The 23,471-nt window shown below is 48.6% G+C and overlaps 1 protein-coding gene across 4 annotated transcripts in view; it reads right to left on the bottom strand.

The window, feature by feature from the left end:
• The window catches only part of Rps6ka2 (ribosomal protein S6 kinase A2), a 275,284-nt gene that overhangs the window by 145,974 nt on the left and 105,839 nt on the right, over positions 1-23,471 (bottom strand). Inside the window, exon 1 of one of the 4 annotated variants that reach the window (XM_039079056.2) lies at positions 19,515-19,849. The exons of 2 other annotated variants lie outside the window; for them this stretch is intronic. In XM_039079056.2, the coding sequence (XP_038934984.1) occupies positions 19,515-19,565 (51 nt within the window). In that variant the 5' untranslated portion in view covers positions 19,566-19,849. Of the gene's footprint in view, positions 1-19,335; positions 19,466-19,514; positions 19,850-23,471 lie in introns of those variants that run through there. One more of the 4 variants, XM_039079122.2, reaches the window with a different exon arrangement.

Genomic DNA, 23,471 nt, shown 5'->3' with positions numbered 1-23,471 from the left:
CACCTAAATGAAAAGCTGGGGTGGCACACGTCCCCTGTAGCCTTCAGAGGGAGCTGGCCCACGAACAGCCTGTGATCAGCTGTCCACAGAGAATAAATCTCTATTGTTTGAAGTGGCCCAGTTTGTGGAAGGTTGTCATGGCAACCCTGGGAAACCAACAACATAAACTGCATTCTTTCAGGCTAACTATTGAACAGTCACATCTGACAAAAACTTGACCTTAATAGCATAGAGAAGTAGTCACCTTTCAAAATTGACTGGGCAGGAACAGTTGTCACCAAGGCTGCCAATGGGACGGGTGTGCTGCAGCAGGACCAGGCTTCGGCTTCCTTCAAGTCCAGTGAGATGTCCCCTGGAGGCATGTGCCGCAGTGCAGTCACTTCAGTGTGCTGCCCCCAGGCCCTCAGGGGCCTTGCCTCCTTCTTCACTGGCTCCCACCTCCCCTCCCTCTCTGGTGTGCATCCTTCCACTCCCTTCCCTGCAGTAACCCTATCTGGCTACTCTAGATCAACATAGAGACAGAGCCCAGCTCCAAGCCTAGCCCATAACAATAAGATGAGCAAATCCAGTGCCCACATTGGATTCAGATTTCTCCACACCTGACCACCATTAACAACTATCTTTCCATCATAGATCGAGCACTGGCATTGACTGCCAGATTGACACACAAAGACAACAGCTTGCAAACATCCTCCAGCTTCCACTTTCTTTACCTTTCAACTCTCTCTCTCTCTCTCTCTCTCTCTCTCTCTCTCTCTCACACACACACACACACACACACACACACACACACACACACACACCAGACACGTGTGCACTCCCACTTGCACACACAATCTCCTGTTTCCCACCCCCTCCCTGAGCTCCTGGACTATACTGTGCACTCTCTGTCACATGATCACAATCGTCACAGCTCTTAGTTTGTTCCTACATTTGTTACTAAAGTGCTCCTTAAGGTGCAGACCACAGCCCTGACAAACAGGCAACTGGCCAGGGATGGATTTGGTGGCACGGATGAGGGAGACAATCCCTTTGTAAGCAGTGACTCTCACTCAGGAACTGGCTATCTCAGTCTTTCATCCGTCCTCGTGTGTAGCCAACTTTGAAATCTCTCTTTCAGCTCTCAGTGGCCTCTAGTCTGTTACCAAGGCCACTGTACCATCCCATCTTAGCTCCCCAGCCCTGTGATGGTTCTGCACATGTCTCGTCTTCCGACTCACAGTGTGAGTGCTGGTCACAGGATGCCTCTGTACTCTTCTCAGCCAGTCTCTCCTAGACCCGCCACTCCCAAGGCCCATGCGACTCACTGTGCAATGCCTCCCAAATCCACCTCCATGCATGGTCACTGGCCCCACACCCAGGACCTTCCACTACCTCTCCTCTTCAGTTCATTCACATAGCTCATGCTCTAATCTCATCGCCACCGATGACAGCCCAGTACTAACTTCAGGCTGCTATTCAAGCATCCCACCATCCACCATCAGTCATCCTCAAGCCTCATTCTTTTGGGACGAAGGAGAGCACTCCAGTGCGTGGGACTCTGATGCCCTTTCTCCTCATTCTTCCCTAGTGACTGCTCACGGTGGTTTGTACTGTTTGGAAGTACCAATCAAGGTCCATTCTTGAACGGCCTAATTTCTGATAGGGTCCAACTTTATCACACAAAGTCCTTAGCACTTTCTAGCTATTACGTTGACAATGATACAGAACATTCTAGGTGTTAGTTTCTTAGTTGTTCTTCCTGGGAGACTGTGTTACATATGGCTGAGGGCCTCCCCTTTCTTGTTTGTGCAGGGCAATGTTTTTTAAAAAGAAAAAAAAACAAAATCTCAATTGTTTAGTTTTACCAATGAAGACTCGGGGGCCAGATGCTGGGGTGGAAGACTGCAAGTTCAGAGAGGCAGAGAAAGCACCCCGCTGACCTTCTTCCTCAGTCGACTTCCAAAAAGGAAAAGGAAGCTTTCCTTCTCATCTCAAAACCCCTCAAACCGAATGTCCCTCCCTTCTACTCCCTCTATGGTTTTTATCTTAATAATCCTGTGCTCACTTTCTGTCAACCGGTTGCTCACTCCGCCTCTTGACCTATGTTATGGCTGACTTTATTTAATCCTGTTTACAGTATTCAAAGAAGAAGGCTCTTGAATTAAAGGAATGTGCTAAGGCTGAGCCACGCCACAGCTAAAAACGGGTTTTGCCTGTATCAGTGCTGTCAAATACCAAGCTGCACAAGGTGATGCTTTGGTTGGTGGGAGGGACAGTGGAGTTGGTCAGACTTTGGGTCCTCTGGTGGCTGACAAGGGAGCGCCTTGGCTCCTCAGGCAGCTGAACCCTACGCATGTCTGAACAGCTGGCACCAAAGCTCATGTCAGGAAAGCGAGGACTCCCACGTGACCGACCAGTCATTCTGCAGGTTGCAAGGTCATGACTGTCTGGGAGTGTATGGTAACCGGTGTGTCAGTGGGCACTAGCACGTCAGACTTGTATCCTGGGGCAGAGAGGGGGTCACGATGGGTAGAGGGATACTCCTTACCATTCCTTGTGATTATCATGTAAGCTGTCATGTGACTTATTGCAAGCTAACCATTGTCAGGCTTATCAGACCTGACCTGAACTGCTACATGAACGACTCAGCTGTCAATTCTTAGAAACCCAGGGGTGAGCCCTTGTTGCTAGGACTATCAAAACAGACATGGTCACCTCGGTCACAGCTGCTGGGTACAGGTCTCATTCTGCAAGGCACAGTGTTCATTCTGCAAGAGCTCGTGTGCCATGTTCCTGTCAGACACTTGTGTTGTGCAAGGAATGGCGGTATAGAAAAGGGGAGCCACTGCCTGGTTGCTGGGGCAGGGGAGGGCAGGGCAGGAAAGGTCGGGCAGGAAGAGGGGCTGCTATCACCTTCTTTCACCAGCTCAGTTTAGGGCCATAGAGAATGACATTTCTTTTAGGCCTCTGTCCTGTCTCTTTGGAGTCTGCCACGGCTTCGGCCTCCTGCCTCTTTCTCCCTACAAAATGACCCACAGAGAAAACTGTCCTGAGGGACATGCAGGAGACTGTGAATTCTGCCTGCCTTGGGACTAGTGGCAAGATGTGAGGTGTGTGAATGGAACAGCAAGGCTCGGGACTTTACATTTAATGTGGAATATGATGTTTTTATGAGTTGGTATAGTCTTCAGTATCTAGAGTTGTGGCCCCTGGATGGCTCCCTGCTAGGATCTTGTGATTGCTGCGATGGGACCCTGATACAACCATGTGACCACACTTCCCGGCACAGGATTGTCCCAGAAGTTGAGGCTATTTCCAAGAGGACACCACTCGACTGCATGAGGATCCCAGTTCAGGCGAGAGCCTCCTCTCTATCTCGCAAAGTGTTTCTTCTCCTACTTCATCTTATTATATATCCCTTTGGTTAAAAACAGAACATAGTCTTTGCTTCTAGAGTACCATCTGCAACCATGCGTACAATCCAGCAAGTGTGGAACAGTGTCCCAGCACGTGGGCAGCCAAGATTTTTTTTTAACCAAACTATACAATGATTTTACTGCATAGAATTATGTAAGTGTACCTGGAAACAGGTTAGAGCTAGAGCAAACGAGACTTCTGTGGAGCTGCTCTATGGATTTCTGTGCTGTGCAGTGAGCGCTGAAGCGTACCGGGCTACTTTCTCTGGCCTAACATGTCCTGTCGACTGTAAACTACTCCATAGAAAACACAAGAACTCTATGAAGCCTCTTTATCAGAAAATCCTTGAAGCACTTCAAATGCCATGTTGAAATATTGGTGACAGCATTCAGCAGTGACCAACTGTGTCACATGGTGCTAAACGTGTGCAGAATCCACAAAGGCAGCAACAGGCCTGGGTGTGGCCCAAGGTGCCTGCAGGTTAATGATGGCGTTGCAAAGGCTGCCTCATGAGACCGTGACTGACTGTTCTGTCAGTCCACCGGACGTCTCTGAGACTCTTAGGAAGGTGGCACTGCAGAAGAGCACTCAGTGCTTGTCCTTGTAGTCTCTGGTGACAGAGCCATGGGTCAGCCTCTCCCCCACCTCCTACTCTGCCTCCTGTCTTCACTCAGGCTACCTGCAGACAGCCTAGAGCCAGGAGCCGTGAGTCTGTGTTCTGATGGCTGACAGAATTGACCAGACCTGAATTTGTTCCTGCTGTTAGATTACTGTCGTCATGTGGTGCTGAAAGAGTAAGGATACTAAAACAGCCACTCTGAGAACTTTGACTAGGGGGGTCAGAGCCAGAGGGCTGGATGTCTCACAGAGAGAAAACCACTCAGAAGGCAGGTAGAAAGAGCTCTGCCGGGACCATAGCCTCTGTTGTGCAAGTTTGTTTATTGGGTGTTTCATTTTGTTTAAAAACAACACTGCACCAGAGACTACTTTCTATCTGCATTTCACACTCCGGTACTCTTCCCTACCTTAAAAACATTGCTCAGTACCCTCAATGAAACCCCTAAGGCACTTGCACCAAGAGCTTGAACCCAGCTGGCTGGAATACTGTTAGCATTCTGTCTAAGCTCCACCCCCACAGTTACCTGGCAATAGCCAGGTAAGCCTGACACTATGAAAGGGGCTGCTTGCCCTCTCCTCAATCTCTTGTCCTCTTATTCCCTCTTGCTTTCTTACCCTCCTTCCCCTTTGTCCCTTCTCTCACCATTCCCCTCCCCCCATCTCTCCACCTGCTCATGGCCGGCCTCTCCTCCTCCTCCTCTTCCTCCTCCTCCCCCTCTTCCTCCTCCTCTTCTTCCTCCTTTTCCTCATCCTCTTCTTCCTCCTTTTCCTCATCCTCTTCTTCCTCCTTTTCCTCATCCTCTTCTTCCTCCTCTTCCTCTTCCTCCTCCTCCTCTTCCTCTTCCTCCTCTTCCTCCTCTTCCTCTTCCTCCTCCTCTTCCTCCTCTTCCTCTTCCTCCTCTTCCTCTTCCTCCTCCTCTTCCTCCTCTTCCTCCTCTTCCTCCTCTTCCTCCTCCTCTTCCTCCTCTTCCTCTTCTTCCTCCTCTTCTTCCTCCTCTTCTCACTCCTCCTCTCACTCCTCCTCTCTCTCTCTCTCTCTCTCTCTCTCTCTCTCTCTCTGCCTTTCTCTGTCCCTACTACTCTCTTAACTCCCTTCCCCATGACCTGAATAAACTCTATTCTATACTATACTGTTGTCATCATGTGGTTGGCCCCTCATGGAGAAGGGATGCTTCAGTATGGGCAGGCAGAGGCACCCCCTTCCTCCACACACCTCACCACACCTCCATAGAACATATCCCCCTTCTCTTTATCTTTATATAAATACATCAAATATGACCTCCAGCACAGTCCAGTAGTTCTACTCTCCAATGAGCTCTGGTCATTTTTACTTCATTCTCTTTACAGAGACCCACAAGAAGGTTGACATGGTGTATACAGCTGCTAACTGGCCGCTGTTCCCCAGCTTGCTCATGTCCTCCTTTTTATGACAGTTCTTACAGAACTCTGACAAAGTGATCACATTGGGAAGACAGGACCTTTGTTGCTAAGGTCCTGCCTGTAGCCTCAAGAGGGGCCACCGGGCTTGGGAGAGCTGCTGCTGGTTGTGGCTGGTGTGGAGTAAGGGAAGCGGTTGTTAATTAAACAGGCAAGCATGTCAGTCAAACTCTCAGGTCACAGGCTTTATTTCAGGGCCCTCTATTGGCTGAACCTCCTGCCAATCTCCCCTGGCTCGCTGGAAACTCCATGTGGCAGGTGAGAAGCTAGCACACGCAGGTGCCACAGCCACTGCAGACCGTCCACCACTCTTTTCTCCTCACTTTTTTGAGACAAAAAGATTCCCACAGATGTAGCTCATCCTTGGTCAGCACTGGCCTCCAGTTCCTGGATGGGCTACAGAAGTGATCTGAAGGTGGCCAAATACTGTGTCAGTAGCCCTCCCCTTTAGGAAAGTACAAATGGCTCTCTGTTAACAGCTGGGGATACAGAGGACAGAGCAAGTCACACCCTACACAGGCTGGACTCCATAGTAAAATCCCCCACACCAGTTTGTATGCAACTGTGGGCTTCTGAGCTCTACAGAAAGAAAATGGCTGTTATTGTCAGATTCTGGAGGCACTGTGAACCCTAATGAACCTGCTTCCTGACATAGCAAGGACAGGGTTTTAAATGGAGGAACTCACACAATGGAAGTGCTGGAGAGGAGACCATAACTCAGGGAGAGTTCCTGGCTCATAAATATTTACTTATTCATTTTTGCTTGTTGAAAAATACATATTCAGATTTTAGATATTATGGGTTTTATAGTGCTTTGTAAAAATAAGAATATTCTTAACCTGTTAACATTTCTTCCACTGCAATGCTAGAAGACTTCTACTAGACATACAGATACACAGTTATAGACACACATACATGCATACACACATACCAACATACATACTCATACACATACACACATATACATACACACTCATAAACATTACACATGCTCATAGACACATGCACACACTCACACACACATACTCATATACACAATCACACACATACATATACTCATATACTCATACACACACACACTCAAAACATACCAACATACACACTCATACATATTTACACATACACAGTCATATATATTTGCACACTTTTGCATACAAACTCATACATACACACTAATACATGCATGCAAACTCATACATACACTCACACACACTCATATACATACAGCATACACACCGTATTCACACTCATACACACACACCGTATTCACACTCATACATACACACACACCGTATTCACACTCATACATACACACACACACACCGTATTCACACTCATACATACATACATACACACACACACACACACACACACACACTCCTTTTGGTTAAACAAAGAAGACTAAGGATGTCTCAGTGAATGTTGCATTTATATGTAAACGGAACGACCCTCTAAACATATTAGGTTCGTATTGATACTTGCACATACTTAAGGAAGAGATTCTATCTCTGAACATACCAACCATCTGCTTTAGAGCTGCTGGAAGAGAATGGGCTAGAACTGGTGACAAAGCAATATGCCCAGGGCTACATCTTGCTCTCTGAAACTTGAAGTTCCTTATCAGGTAGCATTACAGAAACAGTGAAGCCCAGCTCAGCTAGGATGCATTCGATTCCCAGATGTAAGCCATTGTTTGGTGGTACTAACTTGCTAAGAAGTACATCTCAGCACTGGGAAATGTTCACCATGATGCTAGGACCCGACTGGTTCCCAAGCTCTCCCCAGCCTTGAGACACTGTACAAGGTTATTTATTACTGATTACCAAAGCCCAAGTCTAGAGCCAGAGCTGGCTTGATGTGACCAATTGAGATACTACTTCTGGGGCTAAGATGTGTTGAGGTTTGGTCTGCTGCATTGAAATGCTGAATACTGGCTCTGATTGCCCCCAGGGATGAGGAAATTCTCATAGCGCCCCAAGTGATGCTATGTGACCTTGTCCTCCAAGTTATCCCTGATTGGTGGATAAAGATGCCTACAGCCTGTAGCTGGGCAGAAGAGAGATAGGCGGAGTTTTCATTCCAGGGCCGGGGTTCTGAGGCAGGGACCATGAGGAGGGAGAAGGAGGAGGTCAAGAGAGGAGAAGACACCATGGGTTAGGTGAGTCATGAGAACACGGCCATGTGGGATGGCTGATTGGAGTAAGAGCTGTTCAGATGGAACATGGCAAATTATAACTTGGGGTTATTGATAGGGAAGTAGATTTTAATAACTCAGAGGATAGGCATAGCTGCCCAACTCTAGTGCATTAAAGGCTTATTAGAAACATAAAAGTTATGTGTCTTTTATCTGGGAACCAAATGATCAAAGATGGGGTAGAACCCCCCGACTGAGATTAAGTAATTACCACAACACACAAGGTCTCCTCCCGAAGCAGAGGAGCTCGAGATGAGGAGACGCTGAAGGCAGCAAGGCAGATGAGGGTGATGAGCAAACAGGCTGGGTCTCCCACCTTGCCACCATCCCAAGAGCAGATGTCCCTTTGCAAGGTGGAGCAGGAGACGGACACGGTACCATCAGTGACTTGTTGCCACTGCAAGGTGAGGACTGAGCGCAAAGTGCAGTTAGGCAATGGGCATGCTCACTGGGGAGGAAACCCACCACAGTGTGAGCATGAGAAGCCACTGCGGTAGGGTGGACGGTGACAGTGGTGAGAGTGCTCAGAAACACTGTCTGCACCTGAAGCCACGTGAACAGCAGGAACCAGGGAGTAGAGAGGGCGAGGAGGCAACTCTCGTGCTCAGAGCCCATGTGACTGCATGGGGGCTTAGCTCTCACTCGGGCTGGGCCACTTGGCACAGCCTGGACCTTGGGCCTCTGTACTCTAAAGATAGAACTGAGGCAGGGTGAGGCTGGTAGGTGGGCGACTGGGAGGGAAAGCAGAGACACCATAATTTCTCATGATTCCAATGAAAAATTAAAGATTCTCTGCACGCGGGGAGATCCATCTCTCTTGCTATCACTCAAAAGAACCCATAGCTATTAAAATCCTGATATCCCCGCACAAGGCTGGAAGGGATATGAACTGGTAGTGCAGGATGCGCTTGGCCATCAAAGGCTCAATCTGATCAGAGTAACAGTGCCCTGGGCATCAGTTCGGAGCTAGAGAGATCAGAATGCCGCGTGTGCTCAGAGAATATGGCCGAAGTACCTACAGCTGCCTTGGGCATACTCTGACAAGATCCGTTCACTGTAGATAACAATGTCCAGCAGCAATGGGAGAGATAGGCATAACTGCGGTGGGTACCTGAGGCAGGGAGACGGCTGAGCCACACACAGCAGCCCAAGCAGAAAGCAGTGATGGTTCTAAGGGCATAAACTACACAGACAGGAAGAACGCTTCATTAGCATGGACGCCCAACCAAAGTGACTAGACAAGGAAGTCATATGCAGAGGGTCAGATGCCCTCTCTCGGGAGGAGAGAGATGCACACCTTCCCAGAATCCCCTGCTTCCCAGTGACCCCTGCCATGGAAGTTTTGCCTGGCCCTGCTGCCTTCCCACTGCACGTGAAGGAAAAGCCATGACCCTCACTAGAGACCTGTGGCACTTACATGAAATGAGTCACAGGCTGGCTATGCAAGTGAGGTGTCCCAGAAGAGGTACCAATGAGACAGGAAGAAAAGTCAACCAAACACCCTAAAAATATTAAGACAAAAGAGTGGTTTTCCAACTAAAGGCTTACTAATTGAAAACCATGGGCTCGCTTACTCTGTCTCTAACTTCATGGACACTCTCCTGTTGCTCCTTTGTTAGCCCTGCCCAGGGCTAGAGGGCTTCTGGGACAACAAGGGGTCTGTCTGCCTCTAAAGAAGGCTGCTGTCAGCAAGGCTTAGAGTAAGCATCACCTAAAAGTAGCTCTTTCTTTATACAAAGGGTCACAGATGTGGTAGCAGTGGCTTTTAGGTTCTCCACTGCTTGTGAGAATCAAAGGAAATTGGGACTTCTGAGAATTACTCTTTTTTTTTTTTTTTTTGGTTCTTTTTTTTTTTCCGGAGCTGGGGACCGAACCCAGGGCCTTGCGCTTCCTAGGTAAGCGCTCTACCACTGAGCTAAATCCCCAGCCCCCTGAGAATTATTCTTGAATTCTCATTTCCCATTAGAACTGAGGAATTCTCAGGGCTGGCTTTTTTTAAAAAGATTATAATTTAATTGTAAGATTTCTCTCTTTCCTCCCTTCAACCCATCCCGTACGCCCCTCCCCATTCTCCTTCAAATCTGTGGCCTCTCTTTTCACTTCCTGCTATTGCACGCATATATGTCCGAGCATATACACATGTGTGTATGATTTATACATACACGTGTGTGCTTTTCTCTTTGGTGGTGTTGCCAAGCTTTCTGTGGAGTGTACCCTGACCATACGGTGCTCTGAATAGGGAGCTCTTTCATAGATCAGATGGATCAGGACGCTCTTTTGAAAAGGAGAGAAATCGTTATCCTGCCGCCCGGACGCAGAGCTGTTATCTTCCCGTGTGCGCGTCACACAGAGAAATCGAGAAAGGCAGAGGAGGAGAGGAAAGGGTGGGAGGGGGGGAGCGGCAGTGGGGAGGTTACTGAACAAAGATGAAGACGAGAAGACAGTATTGGTACCAGGATGCAGAGGCAATCGAGATAAACAGTGCCTCCCTCGTGAGCATGAAGCCTGTTTGAAGAAGCATGAGGTAAATGACTACAATCAATGGCTCAGTCACCAAAAGATCAGTAGTACGGAAAGACTTGTGGGGACATCTGTAGGTGACAAAAGACTCACGGAGCGGGCCTGTTGCAATACACAGTCTTTATGCCTGATTTTTTCATGCAACCTCACAGCCATCACCAGACTTTCCTTTAGATAAGACATAAGGATACAGAGAGCTTTCTAGAGCACAAGTCGTTAATCATAGTTACATGGTTTCCTTAGAACACGATCACGAACACTGAAGTACTGAGTAAAAAGCCACCTCAATTTGGAAGTTAGTGATGTTAGCCTCATTCCCTGAAAGTGTGAGTCCACACACCCTCTCTCCTGGAGAACTGAAGCGAATCTCTCAAAGAATGGCCGTTACTATTAAGTATCACCTGTAAGCCAGCCATGGCAGCACACACCTCCAGTACCACTGCTCCAGAGGTGCCATATACTCATATGGACATGGTGGGCCTTCGAGGACAGGGTGAAGAGGGGCTACCGGGAAGCCAAGGAGCGGGGCCTCCGAAGACACCAACCCTGGCCTCACTCTGAATACCTAGCATTTAGAACGAGAATTACTGGGGGTCCTGCAGACAGTGGTGTGGGACGGTGGCCAGGCTTGCTGGCTACAGATGAGAAAGGGATCTGGCACCCCAGAAGCAGCACCAGTTTCTGGGCCACGTCTGAAACCTTTCTTCCCTTCCCGTCAGCCATGCTGGTAACTGATAACAGATGATAACACTAACTGCTTACTTAGGCTTAAAACAGGAAGCCACACGGCTGCTACTGACCTCTGTGGGTTTTTCTGAAAAGCTCCACTGCGGTTAAAGAGGAAACTTGTTGGGTCCACTGATAACCTGTGAGTCCATGCATGTGAATGAACGGTATTGCTGCTCTCTTAGCATTCCGAGTGGCTCTGATCTAAGTTCCCTTGTTCCCAGCCAGTGCTAAGTACTGCAGCCCTATTTTGTGCCATTTCTGTTGGTCCCATCCTCCCTCTGAGAAATTATTGGCAATAAAAAGGGCACCATCTCCTCTGCTAATGAACCCACACCTCAGACAGCACCAACAGAAGGCTAAGCTGTGTCATTTATGACAGGCTGGCACTGGCTGGGGTTAGACACACTCTCTGCCAGAGCCGCTGTGCCCACTCGTGAGGTGAAGATGTTTCAGAACTGAGTCAGGAATCCGGGACTGTGCCTGCCCCTGTAGCACCAAAGAGTCTGTAGAGGAATGTCTCTACAAATTCACTCTGAATTTCACAATGCACTTAGTTGGTTCCTTTCAGTAGAGACGGCAAAGCTACAGGCAGAGAAGCTGAAGAGCCTAGCAAGGATTATTGGGTGGAATCACAGGAAACTGCAAAACCTGAATTGTAGCGGCAGAATTTCAATCACATCTTAGGTAGCGACAAGGACTGCTGAAATTGCGGGAGCTCTGCAGCCTGAAGTCTCTTTCCCCATCCCTCAGAGAAGGACCTGAAGGCAGCTGGGGCACAGCCAGGACTTCCTGCTGGGGGAACAAATGGTCCAAGCAGGAGATGAACTGGAGACGACTTGTGCTCTATCCACAGCATTCGCCCTCCCCTCCACGGTGCCTACTTCTTTCCAGATAGAAGTTACCATGCAAAGTACTAGGGTGGCTCACAGTGCAATCCCAACAACAAGGAGGCAGAGACAGGAGGATGACCATGAGTTAGAGGCTAACCTGGGGTCCACAGTGAATTCCAGCAAGCTGAGCTCTGTACATCTAACCTCTATCCTGAAACAATTCCAGTTTCACACCCATACAGTTGCTTCAGCTGGTAACAGCCAGTTTTAGCGCCAACTGGGTGCTGAAGGAAAGGCAACTCTGTCAGGGAAGTGCTTTGGTTCATTGGTCCTCGAGCTCTGGAAACTTCATAGACCGAGTTCTAATTGGATCTTCTCTCTCGCCTCAGGCCTGGTGCTTCCCAGGACCACATCTGTCTGAGGGGATTCACTTCACTGTGCCAGCATCACCATGTCCACTCTGTCTACCCTCTAATATTTGACAGAGGGTCTGGCATTCTTACTAAGCCTTCAGCCATTCCCCTGAGGCAGCATTCTCCTCTCAGGCACAGATCATTATCCCACTGTCCCTCCACCTACCCTTCCCCTCTCTTCTCTACACATCTAAAAGGATCTGCACTCAGGTGCTCACTGCAGGCTGCATGGGACTTTGTATTCTCATCCTCCTTCTAGATCCTTCTATGTTCCTAGATTCTGGACCAGTGTGTTTGACCTCTCTTGTTTTCTTCAGATTTGCGCTATCCTGGAGACGGACAAACCAATCTCTCTTTGGTGGACTCCCATCAGCTCTATTCATCAGGTCTTCCTCCTGGGCGCCACTGACCCCTGCCCCGCCCTGCCCACCCTGCCCTGCCATGTCTTCATAGCGAGGGTAGATGCTCTCTCTCAAACTGTATGCTTTCCCACAACTGGCGGCATCTCCTTTGCACCACTGCATACTGCCCTGCGTCCAGCGGTACTCGGTGGCTCTCTGCGCTGTTTTTTAGCTTCTATTCTGCCTCCAGCCCATCCTGAGATCTCATAGAAATGAGTTTATCTTTTTACACACAGGATACAGATCACAGGAATACTGGGGTTTGATGCCAGAAGAGGCTTTAGAACATCTATTCTTAGGTTCCTTTAGTCTTCTCAGGCAAAGATAGGAGGAATTCCTATAAAATTTTCAAATTTCCAGTGTCTTGTGAATCTGTGTCTCATGATAAAACTAAGGGTTATTTATTTACAGAGGGTTGGTGTTCCTCCATACCTGGGAGGAAAAACTCAATGGTCAAGCATTTCCTGATCAAGCATGAGGTCCTAGGTTCAATCTCAGTACTACACAAAGGAGGGGAAAAATAAATCCCACTATACTAACTACCTGTTTAGAGTGATGGCGACTACTAGCTGGCTTACTTCAATCACAATTTCACAGTTATACATTTGAATAACAAAACTGAAAAAATATTGTTCTTAAAACACAGTGGTTTTTGTCATACAAGCCAAGTTCCAAGATAAAGCATGAAGCCATATAGAAAAATGACAGAAGTGGTTAAAAACGCCAGGATAAATGGATTCCTTTAAATATCTTTATTTTATATTTGGGGGAACAAAAGCCCAGAGACTTGGGCATTTTGAGCCCATGTCAGGAGGAACCCCAGACTCCTGGCCCATGACCAGTGCCATCCACTATCACAAGAGGACATAACCTCTGGTGAGTTTCCACGCAGGGCTCTTCGGTGTACTATCATGGGTCCCTGTAAAGTCAGGCACATGGGCCAGGGGATACCCTTCCTGGCTCTGGCTTGTGCTATGCATAGCAACTCTGGTGCATATTTTGTTCGTTAGGAAAAACCATTGCACCAAAACATGTCTGAAGGATTCAGGAGTCCCAGAAAGTTCTTATCAGCATTAACCCAGACAGATGTCAGAGAGGTAAGACTTCCCTACACCCACATTCCCCATGGCTTGGCTTACAAGATCAGCAACAAGTATCCGACAGCTAGTCCTCGAACTGGACTGATGCTGGTGTGGGTTCTCAGGTCACTTGATGCTAAGACTTTATCTGCCACGTTGCATGAAGCAGCCAAGACAGGCTCAGGAGTCCAGCTTCTGAATGATGCACTGGTGGGGCCTGCAGTGAGCCTTCTCCAGAACTACTACCCCATTATGCACACTTCAAAGAAGGCTCCCCAGGCATTTGAGGCAGAACAAGATACCCCATGACAAAGGTTTTATTCAGGTTGAGATAGTTCAGCATGAGAACCAAAGCCCACAGAGCCACACTGTTCTTCGCTGTGAGAGAGATTTGGGGGAAAGGAGACTGAGTCAGGACCGGAAGAAGAAAGGAGAAACTAGGAGAGAGCAGGGCTTCAGAGTGGAATGTGGACAGGGCACCAAGTGAGGAGAGGTAGGTAGTGTCTGGTACAGAAAGAGGTCCATGGAGACACAGCCACCAGCCAATAAGGAATTCATCTGCAGAACTTCAGGTCTGCAAAGGGTCCTGGATTTCAGCCTGAATCCTTCATTTTCCGGGTGGAAATCTGAGATCCAGAGAGCTCATTGGAGTTTACCAATAGTAGAGTCAGCCAGTTGCAACCAGTCCTTAACAGAGGCTCACTGTCCCACAGGATGTGAGACAAACAGGATTAGAACTGAAAAGGTGAGAGGAAAGGAACCAGAATGAGCAGGGAGCAGAGACTCCTGGGGGCTCTCGGCATGAGGAGTCTTCCAGGACATGTGTGCACGCAAGCTCATGTGTGTACACATGCTCGTCCACCGCAGTCACTCACACACCTATGCCTTGTAAGATTCAAACTTAAGGACAAAGGCTGCCTTAGGCAAGCACCAGGTGGAATTTAGGAAAACACCCTGTTCCAGGAAATGAGCTAACCGCCCTTAGCAGGAGTCCTTCACCACCCACTGTGCGAGCCAAAGATATTTCCCCACCAAGGGCCTCCAATGATTTCAAAGGATAATAGGTGGCCACCAATGAATTCAAAAGGTAATAGGCCCCACCAAAGAGAAATAATCAACTCATGCTGTAACCTAAAGCCTATACCCTGAAACAGTATAAAGGGTGTGGGCCTTTGTTCTTCAGGGTCACCCATGTCCTGATTACAGGGCCACCCCAGTGTACTGGATTATTAAACCTCTTGCTTATTGCATTGATCTCCATCTCTGTGTCTCTGTGAGTGGGACATCCTGAACGTAGGGCTCAGAGGGCTTGTCTCGAGTCTTACAGCCTCATTAATACCTAAGCACATGGATACACACTCCTAAGCCCCTAAGACGTCATGACCAGGAAAAGAATCTGAGATGACGACTGATGAAGGTGATGCAGGCATTGGATTCAGAAGCAACATCTGCAAGACAGAGCTTGAAGATAAGCAAAGACAGTCGGACTCGTTGCGGGAAACAAGACCAAGTCAGGTAGTCCACACACCGCAGCATTCGGGGACCAACCCAGATCTCAATACTTTGGACAATACACTTTGCTCCAGGACCAGGTCAGGATGCAGGCAAGGAAAGAAGCCATCCCAACGGCCAGCCAGCCTTGGGTCTGTGGCACTGTGAACATGGCGCCAGCAATCCCTGTGCAGGGGCCTGTGCTTCTGTACCCAGTGTGCCTGTAGTTCCCAAGGAAAGGCTTAACGGGGACCTCGAAGCACCATGGGGCGGGGCATCAGTCGCCACCTGTGATAATGCCACACGCTCGTCGCTTCATGCTACTGTCTCCTTGTAGCAGCTCAGTGTCACACTCAACTTCTGCTTGAGGCCAAGGTCCCCTTTATAGAAAAAGCTTGTCTGTGAGCCATGAGCTGCCTGTGCGTCTGAAAGTCACAGCTGCCCAGAGGGGACACGTGGTCTAGCCGGCTCTTAACCTTGGTTTCTTTCGGGTGACCTACATTCTTGAGAAAGGATGCTGCTGACGCGCCCTCTTCTGTGCCATGGTCAGGATGCAGAGCTCAGGGAGAACGGATCCCTCTGTCTTCCAACAAGACTAAATAACGGCTAACGGTAACCCGAAGGTGACCACGGCAGTGTGCTCCCTCTTGCTTCAAGCATAGCTGACCCACTCCTTAGTACACAAAGACGATTCTCCAAAATCATCACCTTCTTCCTCTCTCCCTCTCCCTCACCCTGTTCCTCTCCTTCTCTCTCTCCTTTCTCTTCTGCTTCCTTGCACCTCATGTTTCCATGTGAGTTTACGCTGTTTCTTTATCCTGCAGAAACTACCTGTGTCCTTAAAACAGAATCCAGTCTAGACTGACATGAAATCCTGGTGGATCTGGGATAGAGAATGCCCTGCAGGTCATGGCCTCCCAAAATGCCCTTGCAGAGTTCTACATGGTAGATCTCAGACTGCAGCTGTTTGGAGATATGTGACACCCCACCTAGAGGAGGAGAAGGCTGACAGTGTCTACAAGTGCACAAGTGGAGAGGCAAGAACAGAGCAAGACAAGTGGTGTGGAATCCAAGCAAAACTGAGGCTGACTCTAAATTCCTAGGGAACCCCTTGGAGATCTAGCTCTGCTGGGCCAATGGGTGGATGTCGTATCTCCAGGGTGGGTACAGGAACTCCACAGAACAGGAGGAAAGTAGCCAGGTATAACCACCACAGGTCTCTGTAAATGTCTGTCTCTGATTCTGTCTCTGTCTGTCTTTCTCTCCCTCCTCTGTGTGTGTGTGTGTGTGTGTGTGTGTGTGTGTGCTTGTGGCATGTGTGTGCTGTGAGCATCCCTGTGAAAGTCAAAGGTCAACTTCAGTCACTTCCCAGCTAGGCTTGGCTAGCTGGCCAGCAAGCCCAGGGACTCTCCTGTTTCTGCTTCCTCAGCACTACTTTCGCAACTGTGCACCATGTCTGCCCTTTTTACATTAATCCTGTAGCTTACACCCACCTTCCTGCTTTGAGGGCAGGGGTAAGCACTTTGCTGACTGAGTGACCCCCACCAGCCCTTTCCTGTGGCTCTTTACACACACCCCCTGCTGGGAAAGGGTATGGATAACCCTTCTGTCCATTCTACAGAGGGAGCGAGCGACCATTCTTCAGGACAAAGCTACCTAGTCTCCTCTGCAACGTGGGCTACCGGAGCAGGTCAGTCAGCACAGACAGCACACAGGAATTCTGTCAACTCTCTGTCTGCAATGATCTGATTTTGATAGAAGTACAACCCAGTGCTCACAGGCAGCTTTACATAGACATTCGTGTGCACACAATGCACACATACATGCACCCTCACAGGCACAGAGTGAGGTGGGGGAGGGGCTAGGAGAGCTGGGAGATTCACAGAGCTCTGTCTTCTCTGACCCACAGAATCAGCTACCGAGCTCCAGCTTTCTCCTGTAAACAAGGCACAGGTCGTCCTCGGGGCAGATGCCCACACCTTCTGGGAAACCAAGTAAGTCCCTTGGTTAACCTCCACTTTCTCACTTTTTAAACTGAACCCAAACCTTTTATTCAGGAAATCCCATGTCTTTGCCAATGCAAGTCCTGGAAGCAGCTGGGTGGCCCCAGTTTTAAATGGCCAAAGGTATTAAAATGAAGCCATGTGCTTGGGTGAAAAAAGGAAGTCTATTACAGAAGTCTGTTCACTTTCCCAGGGAAACCTCTGCTAATGGAGGCCTCTGCACGTGTCTGCAGTGCACGCGGGGTGAGGCTGTTTGCCAAATTGTCTCGACTGTGAGGCTGTATGTATATGTGCATGTTCCTATGTGTGTTTATATCTCTCTCTTTCTATGAATAAGTGTATCTGTGTATGTGCATTCGTGTGTGTGCATGTATGTGTGTAATGTGTGTGAGGGTGTGTGCCTGTATGTATGCATGTATCTGTGTATCTGTGTGTGCATTTGCGTGTACGTGTGTACATGTGTGTGCATGTATGTGTTTATCTGTGTGTTGTGTCTGTGTGCATGCATATGTGTGTGTGCATGTGCGGTATGTGTATATGTATGTGATTAGGTATGCATGTGTGTGTGCATGCATGTGTCTGTGTGCATGTATGTATCTGTGTGCAACATGTGTGTGTGCATATGTGTATATGTCTAGAACAGAGATGTCAGGGGTCTTCCTCAATCACTTGTTCCCTTAGTTTTTCAGACAGGGTCCTTCATTGAAGCTGGAGCTTACCAACTGGCTGGCTAGCTAGCAACCCTGAGGGGTTCTCCTGCCTCCCCTTTCCAGTGATATACCACCATATCCAGCTCATAATGCTTGCTTGCTTATCTATCTATCTATCTATCTATCTATCTATCTATCTATCTATCTATCTATCTATCTATCATCCATCATCTATCTATCTATCATCTATCTATCATCTATCTATCTATCTATCTATCTATCTATCTATCTATCTATCATCTATCTATCTATCATCTATCTATCTATCTATCATCTATCTATCATCTATCTATCTATCTATCTATCTATCTATCTATCTATCTATCTATCTATCTGGGAGGTCTGCACCTTCTCGTACATGTAGAGGTCAAAGGACAATCATTGGGAGTTGGCCTTCTCCTACCTCTATGTGAGACCCAGGGATTGAACTCAGGTCAGAAAGCATCCTTATCTACTGAGCCCTCATGCCCAGTTTTTTTATGTGGACTCTGGGATTCAAAATCAGGACCTCCCTAGCCCCTGATCTGCAAAGCTTTATAGAGACATTCATGAAAAGAAAGCCTGTTACTCTGGTACTCAGGACTGTAGCATCTGTGACAGTCAATAGCATACAATTCCCATATATATTACAGATGGTTTTTCAGCACAATACTGAAAGTAGAAAGTTCTTTTCTTTTTTTTCTGGAAGAATCGGGTGTTAGGCGGCCTGAAATTTGCTCTGCTGTATTTTCCTGTTATGTGACTCTAACGGTTGTGGAACCAATTGTCCTTGTCCCTAGCCTCCTTGCTTTGGGACTGTCTCCCTAGGCTTTCATGGGCCTATGCTGTGAGGCCTTCTTCGCCTGGGTCCTTCTTGCTCCAATTACTTCCAGAATGGCTGCCCTTTCTAACACAGCATGCACCCGCCAGGTTCCTCTGCATAAACAGCTCTCTGCTCACACATCACCCCTCGCTCAGGGGCTTCCTCAAGACACCTCCCCTGGTCCAATTTTTCTCTCTTACACATTTTTGTCTCCCTGCCGGGTTTCTGAGACTCCGTGCTTCCTTGGGCGCGTCTCCACGCTGAAAGATGAGTCCCTGAGAGTCCCACCTGAGGACAACTCCTCACCTCGTGGAGACCTCCTGCCTTCGACAGCACCATTCCAGGTTTTTCTCCAAAAGTGGGTTTGAGGCAGGGGGACGGAACAACATGGGACCATGGAGAAAAGCACCGGGATGCGAGGGAGACAAGGAAGCCAGTGCACCCCATCATCCTAAGCACTGCCACAAGCCTGGTATAAACTGACACCCAGTACTGAAAACATGACCAAGAAAGGGATGGCAGGAAAGGGAGACCAGAGGCACCAGGGAGCACATGACTGAACTTCAGTACATAGAGGAAAAAGCTCAGCCTGGCTCCTTGGGTAGCCTGTGCTGCACAGATCAGGGAACTTTTACAACCCAAATCTCAAAGGGGATCAGGAATAAAGGCAGTACGAAAACAGGCAAAGGAAATGTGTCAGACAACATACTTGAAGTTGTGAGGTAACCGTTAAGGCGAGAAGAGAGAGATTTCAAAGGCCGCCTTCGCTATGCAGACGTGATCACATGATGGACGGCTTCTCCAGAGGACTGAGAACCAGCAAAAGACAAACCCCACACCCTGACCCTCTCCACAGGCTCCTTCACAAAACGACAGCTGAGTACTTACTAACAGTAGCCCATAGAATTTAGAGGCAACGCGGCGGAGCCGAGAGAGCATGGTTAGAGGTGCCGATGATGATGATTTGGGCCAGGAAGCAACATGGTCTTACTCTTCAAGCACCCTACTCTTCTGCATCGCAGAGCTGGCCTCCAGCATGGTTTGTAAACACTTGGGCAGTTCGAGATCATCTGAAAGTCAGCGGAGGGCAGTAAGCAGCTGCTCACAGCCAGGATGCAGCCACCCCGCTTTTAGTAACTGGCTTAGCCAAACTCTAGGGTCATTTACTTAATATAGTGCTGCTCTTTCTACTGGGCAGCCAGTGTAACACGGTAGGCCACAAATCTGGCAGTCCAGAGCGAAGCCCAAACCAGCGTGAGACACTGTGGCAGCTGGCGGGAGCCGCAGTACTGGGACCTCAGTCTCCACTGGGCGTCCAAGGTCCCCGTGAGTACTAAGTGGTTCTTCTCAATATATTCATAATGTGATGTGGTGTTTTGTCTTGCAGATCCTATTCTTGTAGCATAGACACCCCAGTTTCCTTCTGCCAGTGGAAGGTCCTCTACCGAAGAAACCTGAACCTCCGAGAGTCTGAGCCATACACTCAAAGTGGCACAGTTAATGGCAAAGCTGTCCACTCCCATCCAAGACATGCACAGAATCCTTGGATCTACGGCCACAGACATCTCAACCTCTTGAAAACTGATCACAGATCATCTTTGGCAGTTGGGCGACGATGCGGTGAGAAAGAAACGCACCATGAGCCACGCACCCAGTTTAAATGGGCACAGCCTGCTCGCCACAATGAACTGAACTAATACAGCATGTGTGCCCGCGTGCACACACACATCAAATAGCATGGCTACCTGGTAGAGAGAACCAAAAAAATGCTCAGAGGTGAGGGTGCGCCTGGGCCTTCAATGGTACGGTCTGTCGGGTGTGTGTTCTCTGCTGTTGCCAGCTCCAGATGTTGACATGGAGAGGACAGTTCTCCTGGATGCTGAGGATTTGAAAGCGAGGGTACAAGACAGCCCTGGTGAGATCTCTGCTGGTGAGAAACAGAGCGGGCAACAGAGATCAATGGACAAGACGGGCGCTGTCCGTAAATGGAAGTTCTAGTGAGAAAGCGAGCCACCAAGGTGTGGATAGAGACGGGATTGAAAGCACCCGCCACTTAATTGGTGAATGACTCCAACTTAGAGAGACCGTGTTTCCAGCTTAACATGGTTTGAAGATGTAGGGGAAAAGGAGCCAAAGAATACCGGGGCCAAATGGTCTTCATGAGAATGTGGATGACGTCACATGCAATGGTGAGCACGACAGTGACGGGGAAGACCAATCTGGGGTCTGGGACGTCTACTGCATGCTCAGAGAACACTGGGCAGTGTTGGACCCACAAGGACAAGGAGAAGCTTGGCAGCAAGGTACTTAAGGCTCACATCAGGTGAGTCTTTGGAGCTGGGGAGGAGCTGGACTAGAAACAATAAAGGACAGAGTGCTGGTGACCTCAGGGCCGGGATCTCAGGAGTAGGACCCACGAAAACGAACTGCTTCGCTTAGAGCAGTGGTTCTCAACTTCCTAATGCAACGACCCTTGAATACAGTTGCTCTTGCCATGGTGATCCCCGACCATACAATTAATTTCATTGCTACTTTATAAGTGTACTTTTGCTACCTTTACGAATCTTGAGTTTTCCAGTCTGGGTTTTCCAATGGTCTTAGGCAACTGCTATGAAAGGTCCATTTGACCCACAAAGGGGTCACAGCCTACAGGTTGAGAATTGATGACTTGGAGGTCACAGAGGAGCAAGTCCCTAGAGCCACCATGTTGTAGTTACAGAAAGCAGACATTCATGGAAAGAGCTGGAGGAGGGGGAGGGTTAGTGAGGAGGAGGGGGAGGGTTAGTAAGGAAGAGGGGGAGGTTAGGGAGGAGGAGGGAGAGGGTTAGTAAGGAAGAGGGGGAGGGCTAGGGAGGAGGAGAGGGAGGGCCAGTGAGGAGAAGGGATGCTGTGAGGTGATGGGTCAGGAGATGTGAAAAGCAGAAAAGTAGATGTGCTCTGGTCTTCTTTCAGGAGAGTGCCCTTCCCCGGGAAAACATCCTTCGGCCTTGTAATTTAGCCTGTGATGACCACATCTTTGACACAGCTCCACTGGCCTTTCCCTGACGCCTGTGGATGTTAGTGGGGCCGATCGTTTATGGCTTGTTCTTCATCTGCATTCTTGCTGAGAATTCCCACCAATCCTCTTTGCATTCTAGCTTTCAAGTCTTTGATTATCTGGCCTTCTGGTGTTTCCAGTCTCACAAGCTATACACTGAAATTCACTGCAGCAGGACCTGAGGCAGAGCCAGCTGAGCAGCAGGAACTGTGTAACATGAGGACCTGAGTTCCACATCAGGACCTAAGTAAGAAAAGCCAGGTATGGCGGTGTACTTACAGCCCAGCACTGAGGAGGCAGACACAGGTCAGTCCCTGGGGCTCGATGGCTAACCAACCTAGCCTGCCTTGGCCAGGTCAGCTGGTGAAAGACTGTCTCACATCTCAAGGAAGAAGCAGAATGTACTTGAGAAACAATACTCACGGTTGACCTCTGACCTACACGTGTGCAGTGTGTGCATGTGTGTGTGTGTGTGCATGAGCATGCACAGACAGACAGACAGACAGACACATACATACACAAACAAGAAGAAAGGAAGAAAGGAAGGAAGGAAGGAAGGCAGGAAGGAAGGAAGGAAGGAAGGCCGGCCTACACTAGGGCATACTCTTTCTGATGCTGTAATTAGATTTTTCTTTCTTTGACTTGCCACCATGCGTTTGCTTCTTAACTTGTGCACACTTTATTTCCAAAACTGTCCCTTAAAAGTCATTGTGTGATCAGACTAGAGATTTTAGAAAGTGATTTGACTATTCTCCTCCTCATTAGAACCATCATCACCCAGACTATGTGCTGAGAAGGTTGCTGGGTTAATGCTTCTCTTTCCGAGTCTTAGGCTGCACTGTCTTGCTACCCCATGGACCTTCTCCCTGCTGTCTGTATCCCCAGCTGTGCTTGCTCTCCTTACTGCCTCTTCTGTCTTTGCCCATCTTCTAACCGGCCTGGGTCTTCTGTCTCTCACAGGCTTCCACTTAGCAGCTCAAGAGTTTCCCTAAAGTGGTGCGCATTTCAGGGAGTTTATGAGGGGAGTCCAGGCTTTGCACACAGCGCAGTTCTAATTATGCAACCTAGGTCCCTTTTAATCCAATATGAGTTTTTTCACAGTTGTCTTAGATTGGGGTCTACTGCTGTGAAGAGACATCATGACCAAGGCAACTCTTATGAAAGAAAACATTTCACTGAGGCTGGCTTATAGTTTCAGAGATTCAGTCCATTATCATCATGATGGGACGCATGCCAGTGTCCAGGCAGTCATGGTGCACGAAGAGCTGAGAGCTCTACATCTTGATTTGAAGGTAGCCAGAGAGAGACTATCTTCCTCGGGCAGCCAGGGGGAGGATCTCCTCCATACTGGGTGGAACTTGAGCATAGGACCTCAAAGCCCACCTCCACAGTGACACACTTCCTCCAACAATAACACACCCACTGGACAAGGCCACACCTCCTAAGAGTGTCATGTCTCATAGGTCATGTCATCGTTTTGCATTTCTTTTGTTACTAGTAAAAAGTATATCCACATAAAAGAGTCATTGAGTCACTCACTCAACCTTTAAGATGGGATAATCACCTGTGACCCGTGTGAGGCGGTTATCTCTCACACTCCTCAGCCTGCAGCTGTGGGTAAGTCTGGCCTTGGGAGGGGTGACATCTCAGTTTGTGCGAGCATTCTCAGCCAGAGGGCCTTGTGCAGGGCAAGTGCTATCCTGCCCAACTATATTACCGACCTTCATCCTTGTTATTCCTGGGGATGTCTGGAATAGCATGGGCTCTTCTGGGAGCATGCATGTTCCTATACAGCCAGAATAACTAAA

This window comes from Rattus norvegicus, chromosome 1 (assembly GCF_036323735.1).
Source record: "Rattus norvegicus strain BN/NHsdMcwi chromosome 1, GRCr8, whole genome shotgun sequence".
NCBI lineage: Eukaryota > Metazoa > Chordata > Mammalia > Rodentia > Muridae > Rattus > Rattus norvegicus.
Note: the sequence above shows the minus strand (reverse complement) of the source record. Positions and strands in the feature narration are given on the sequence as shown.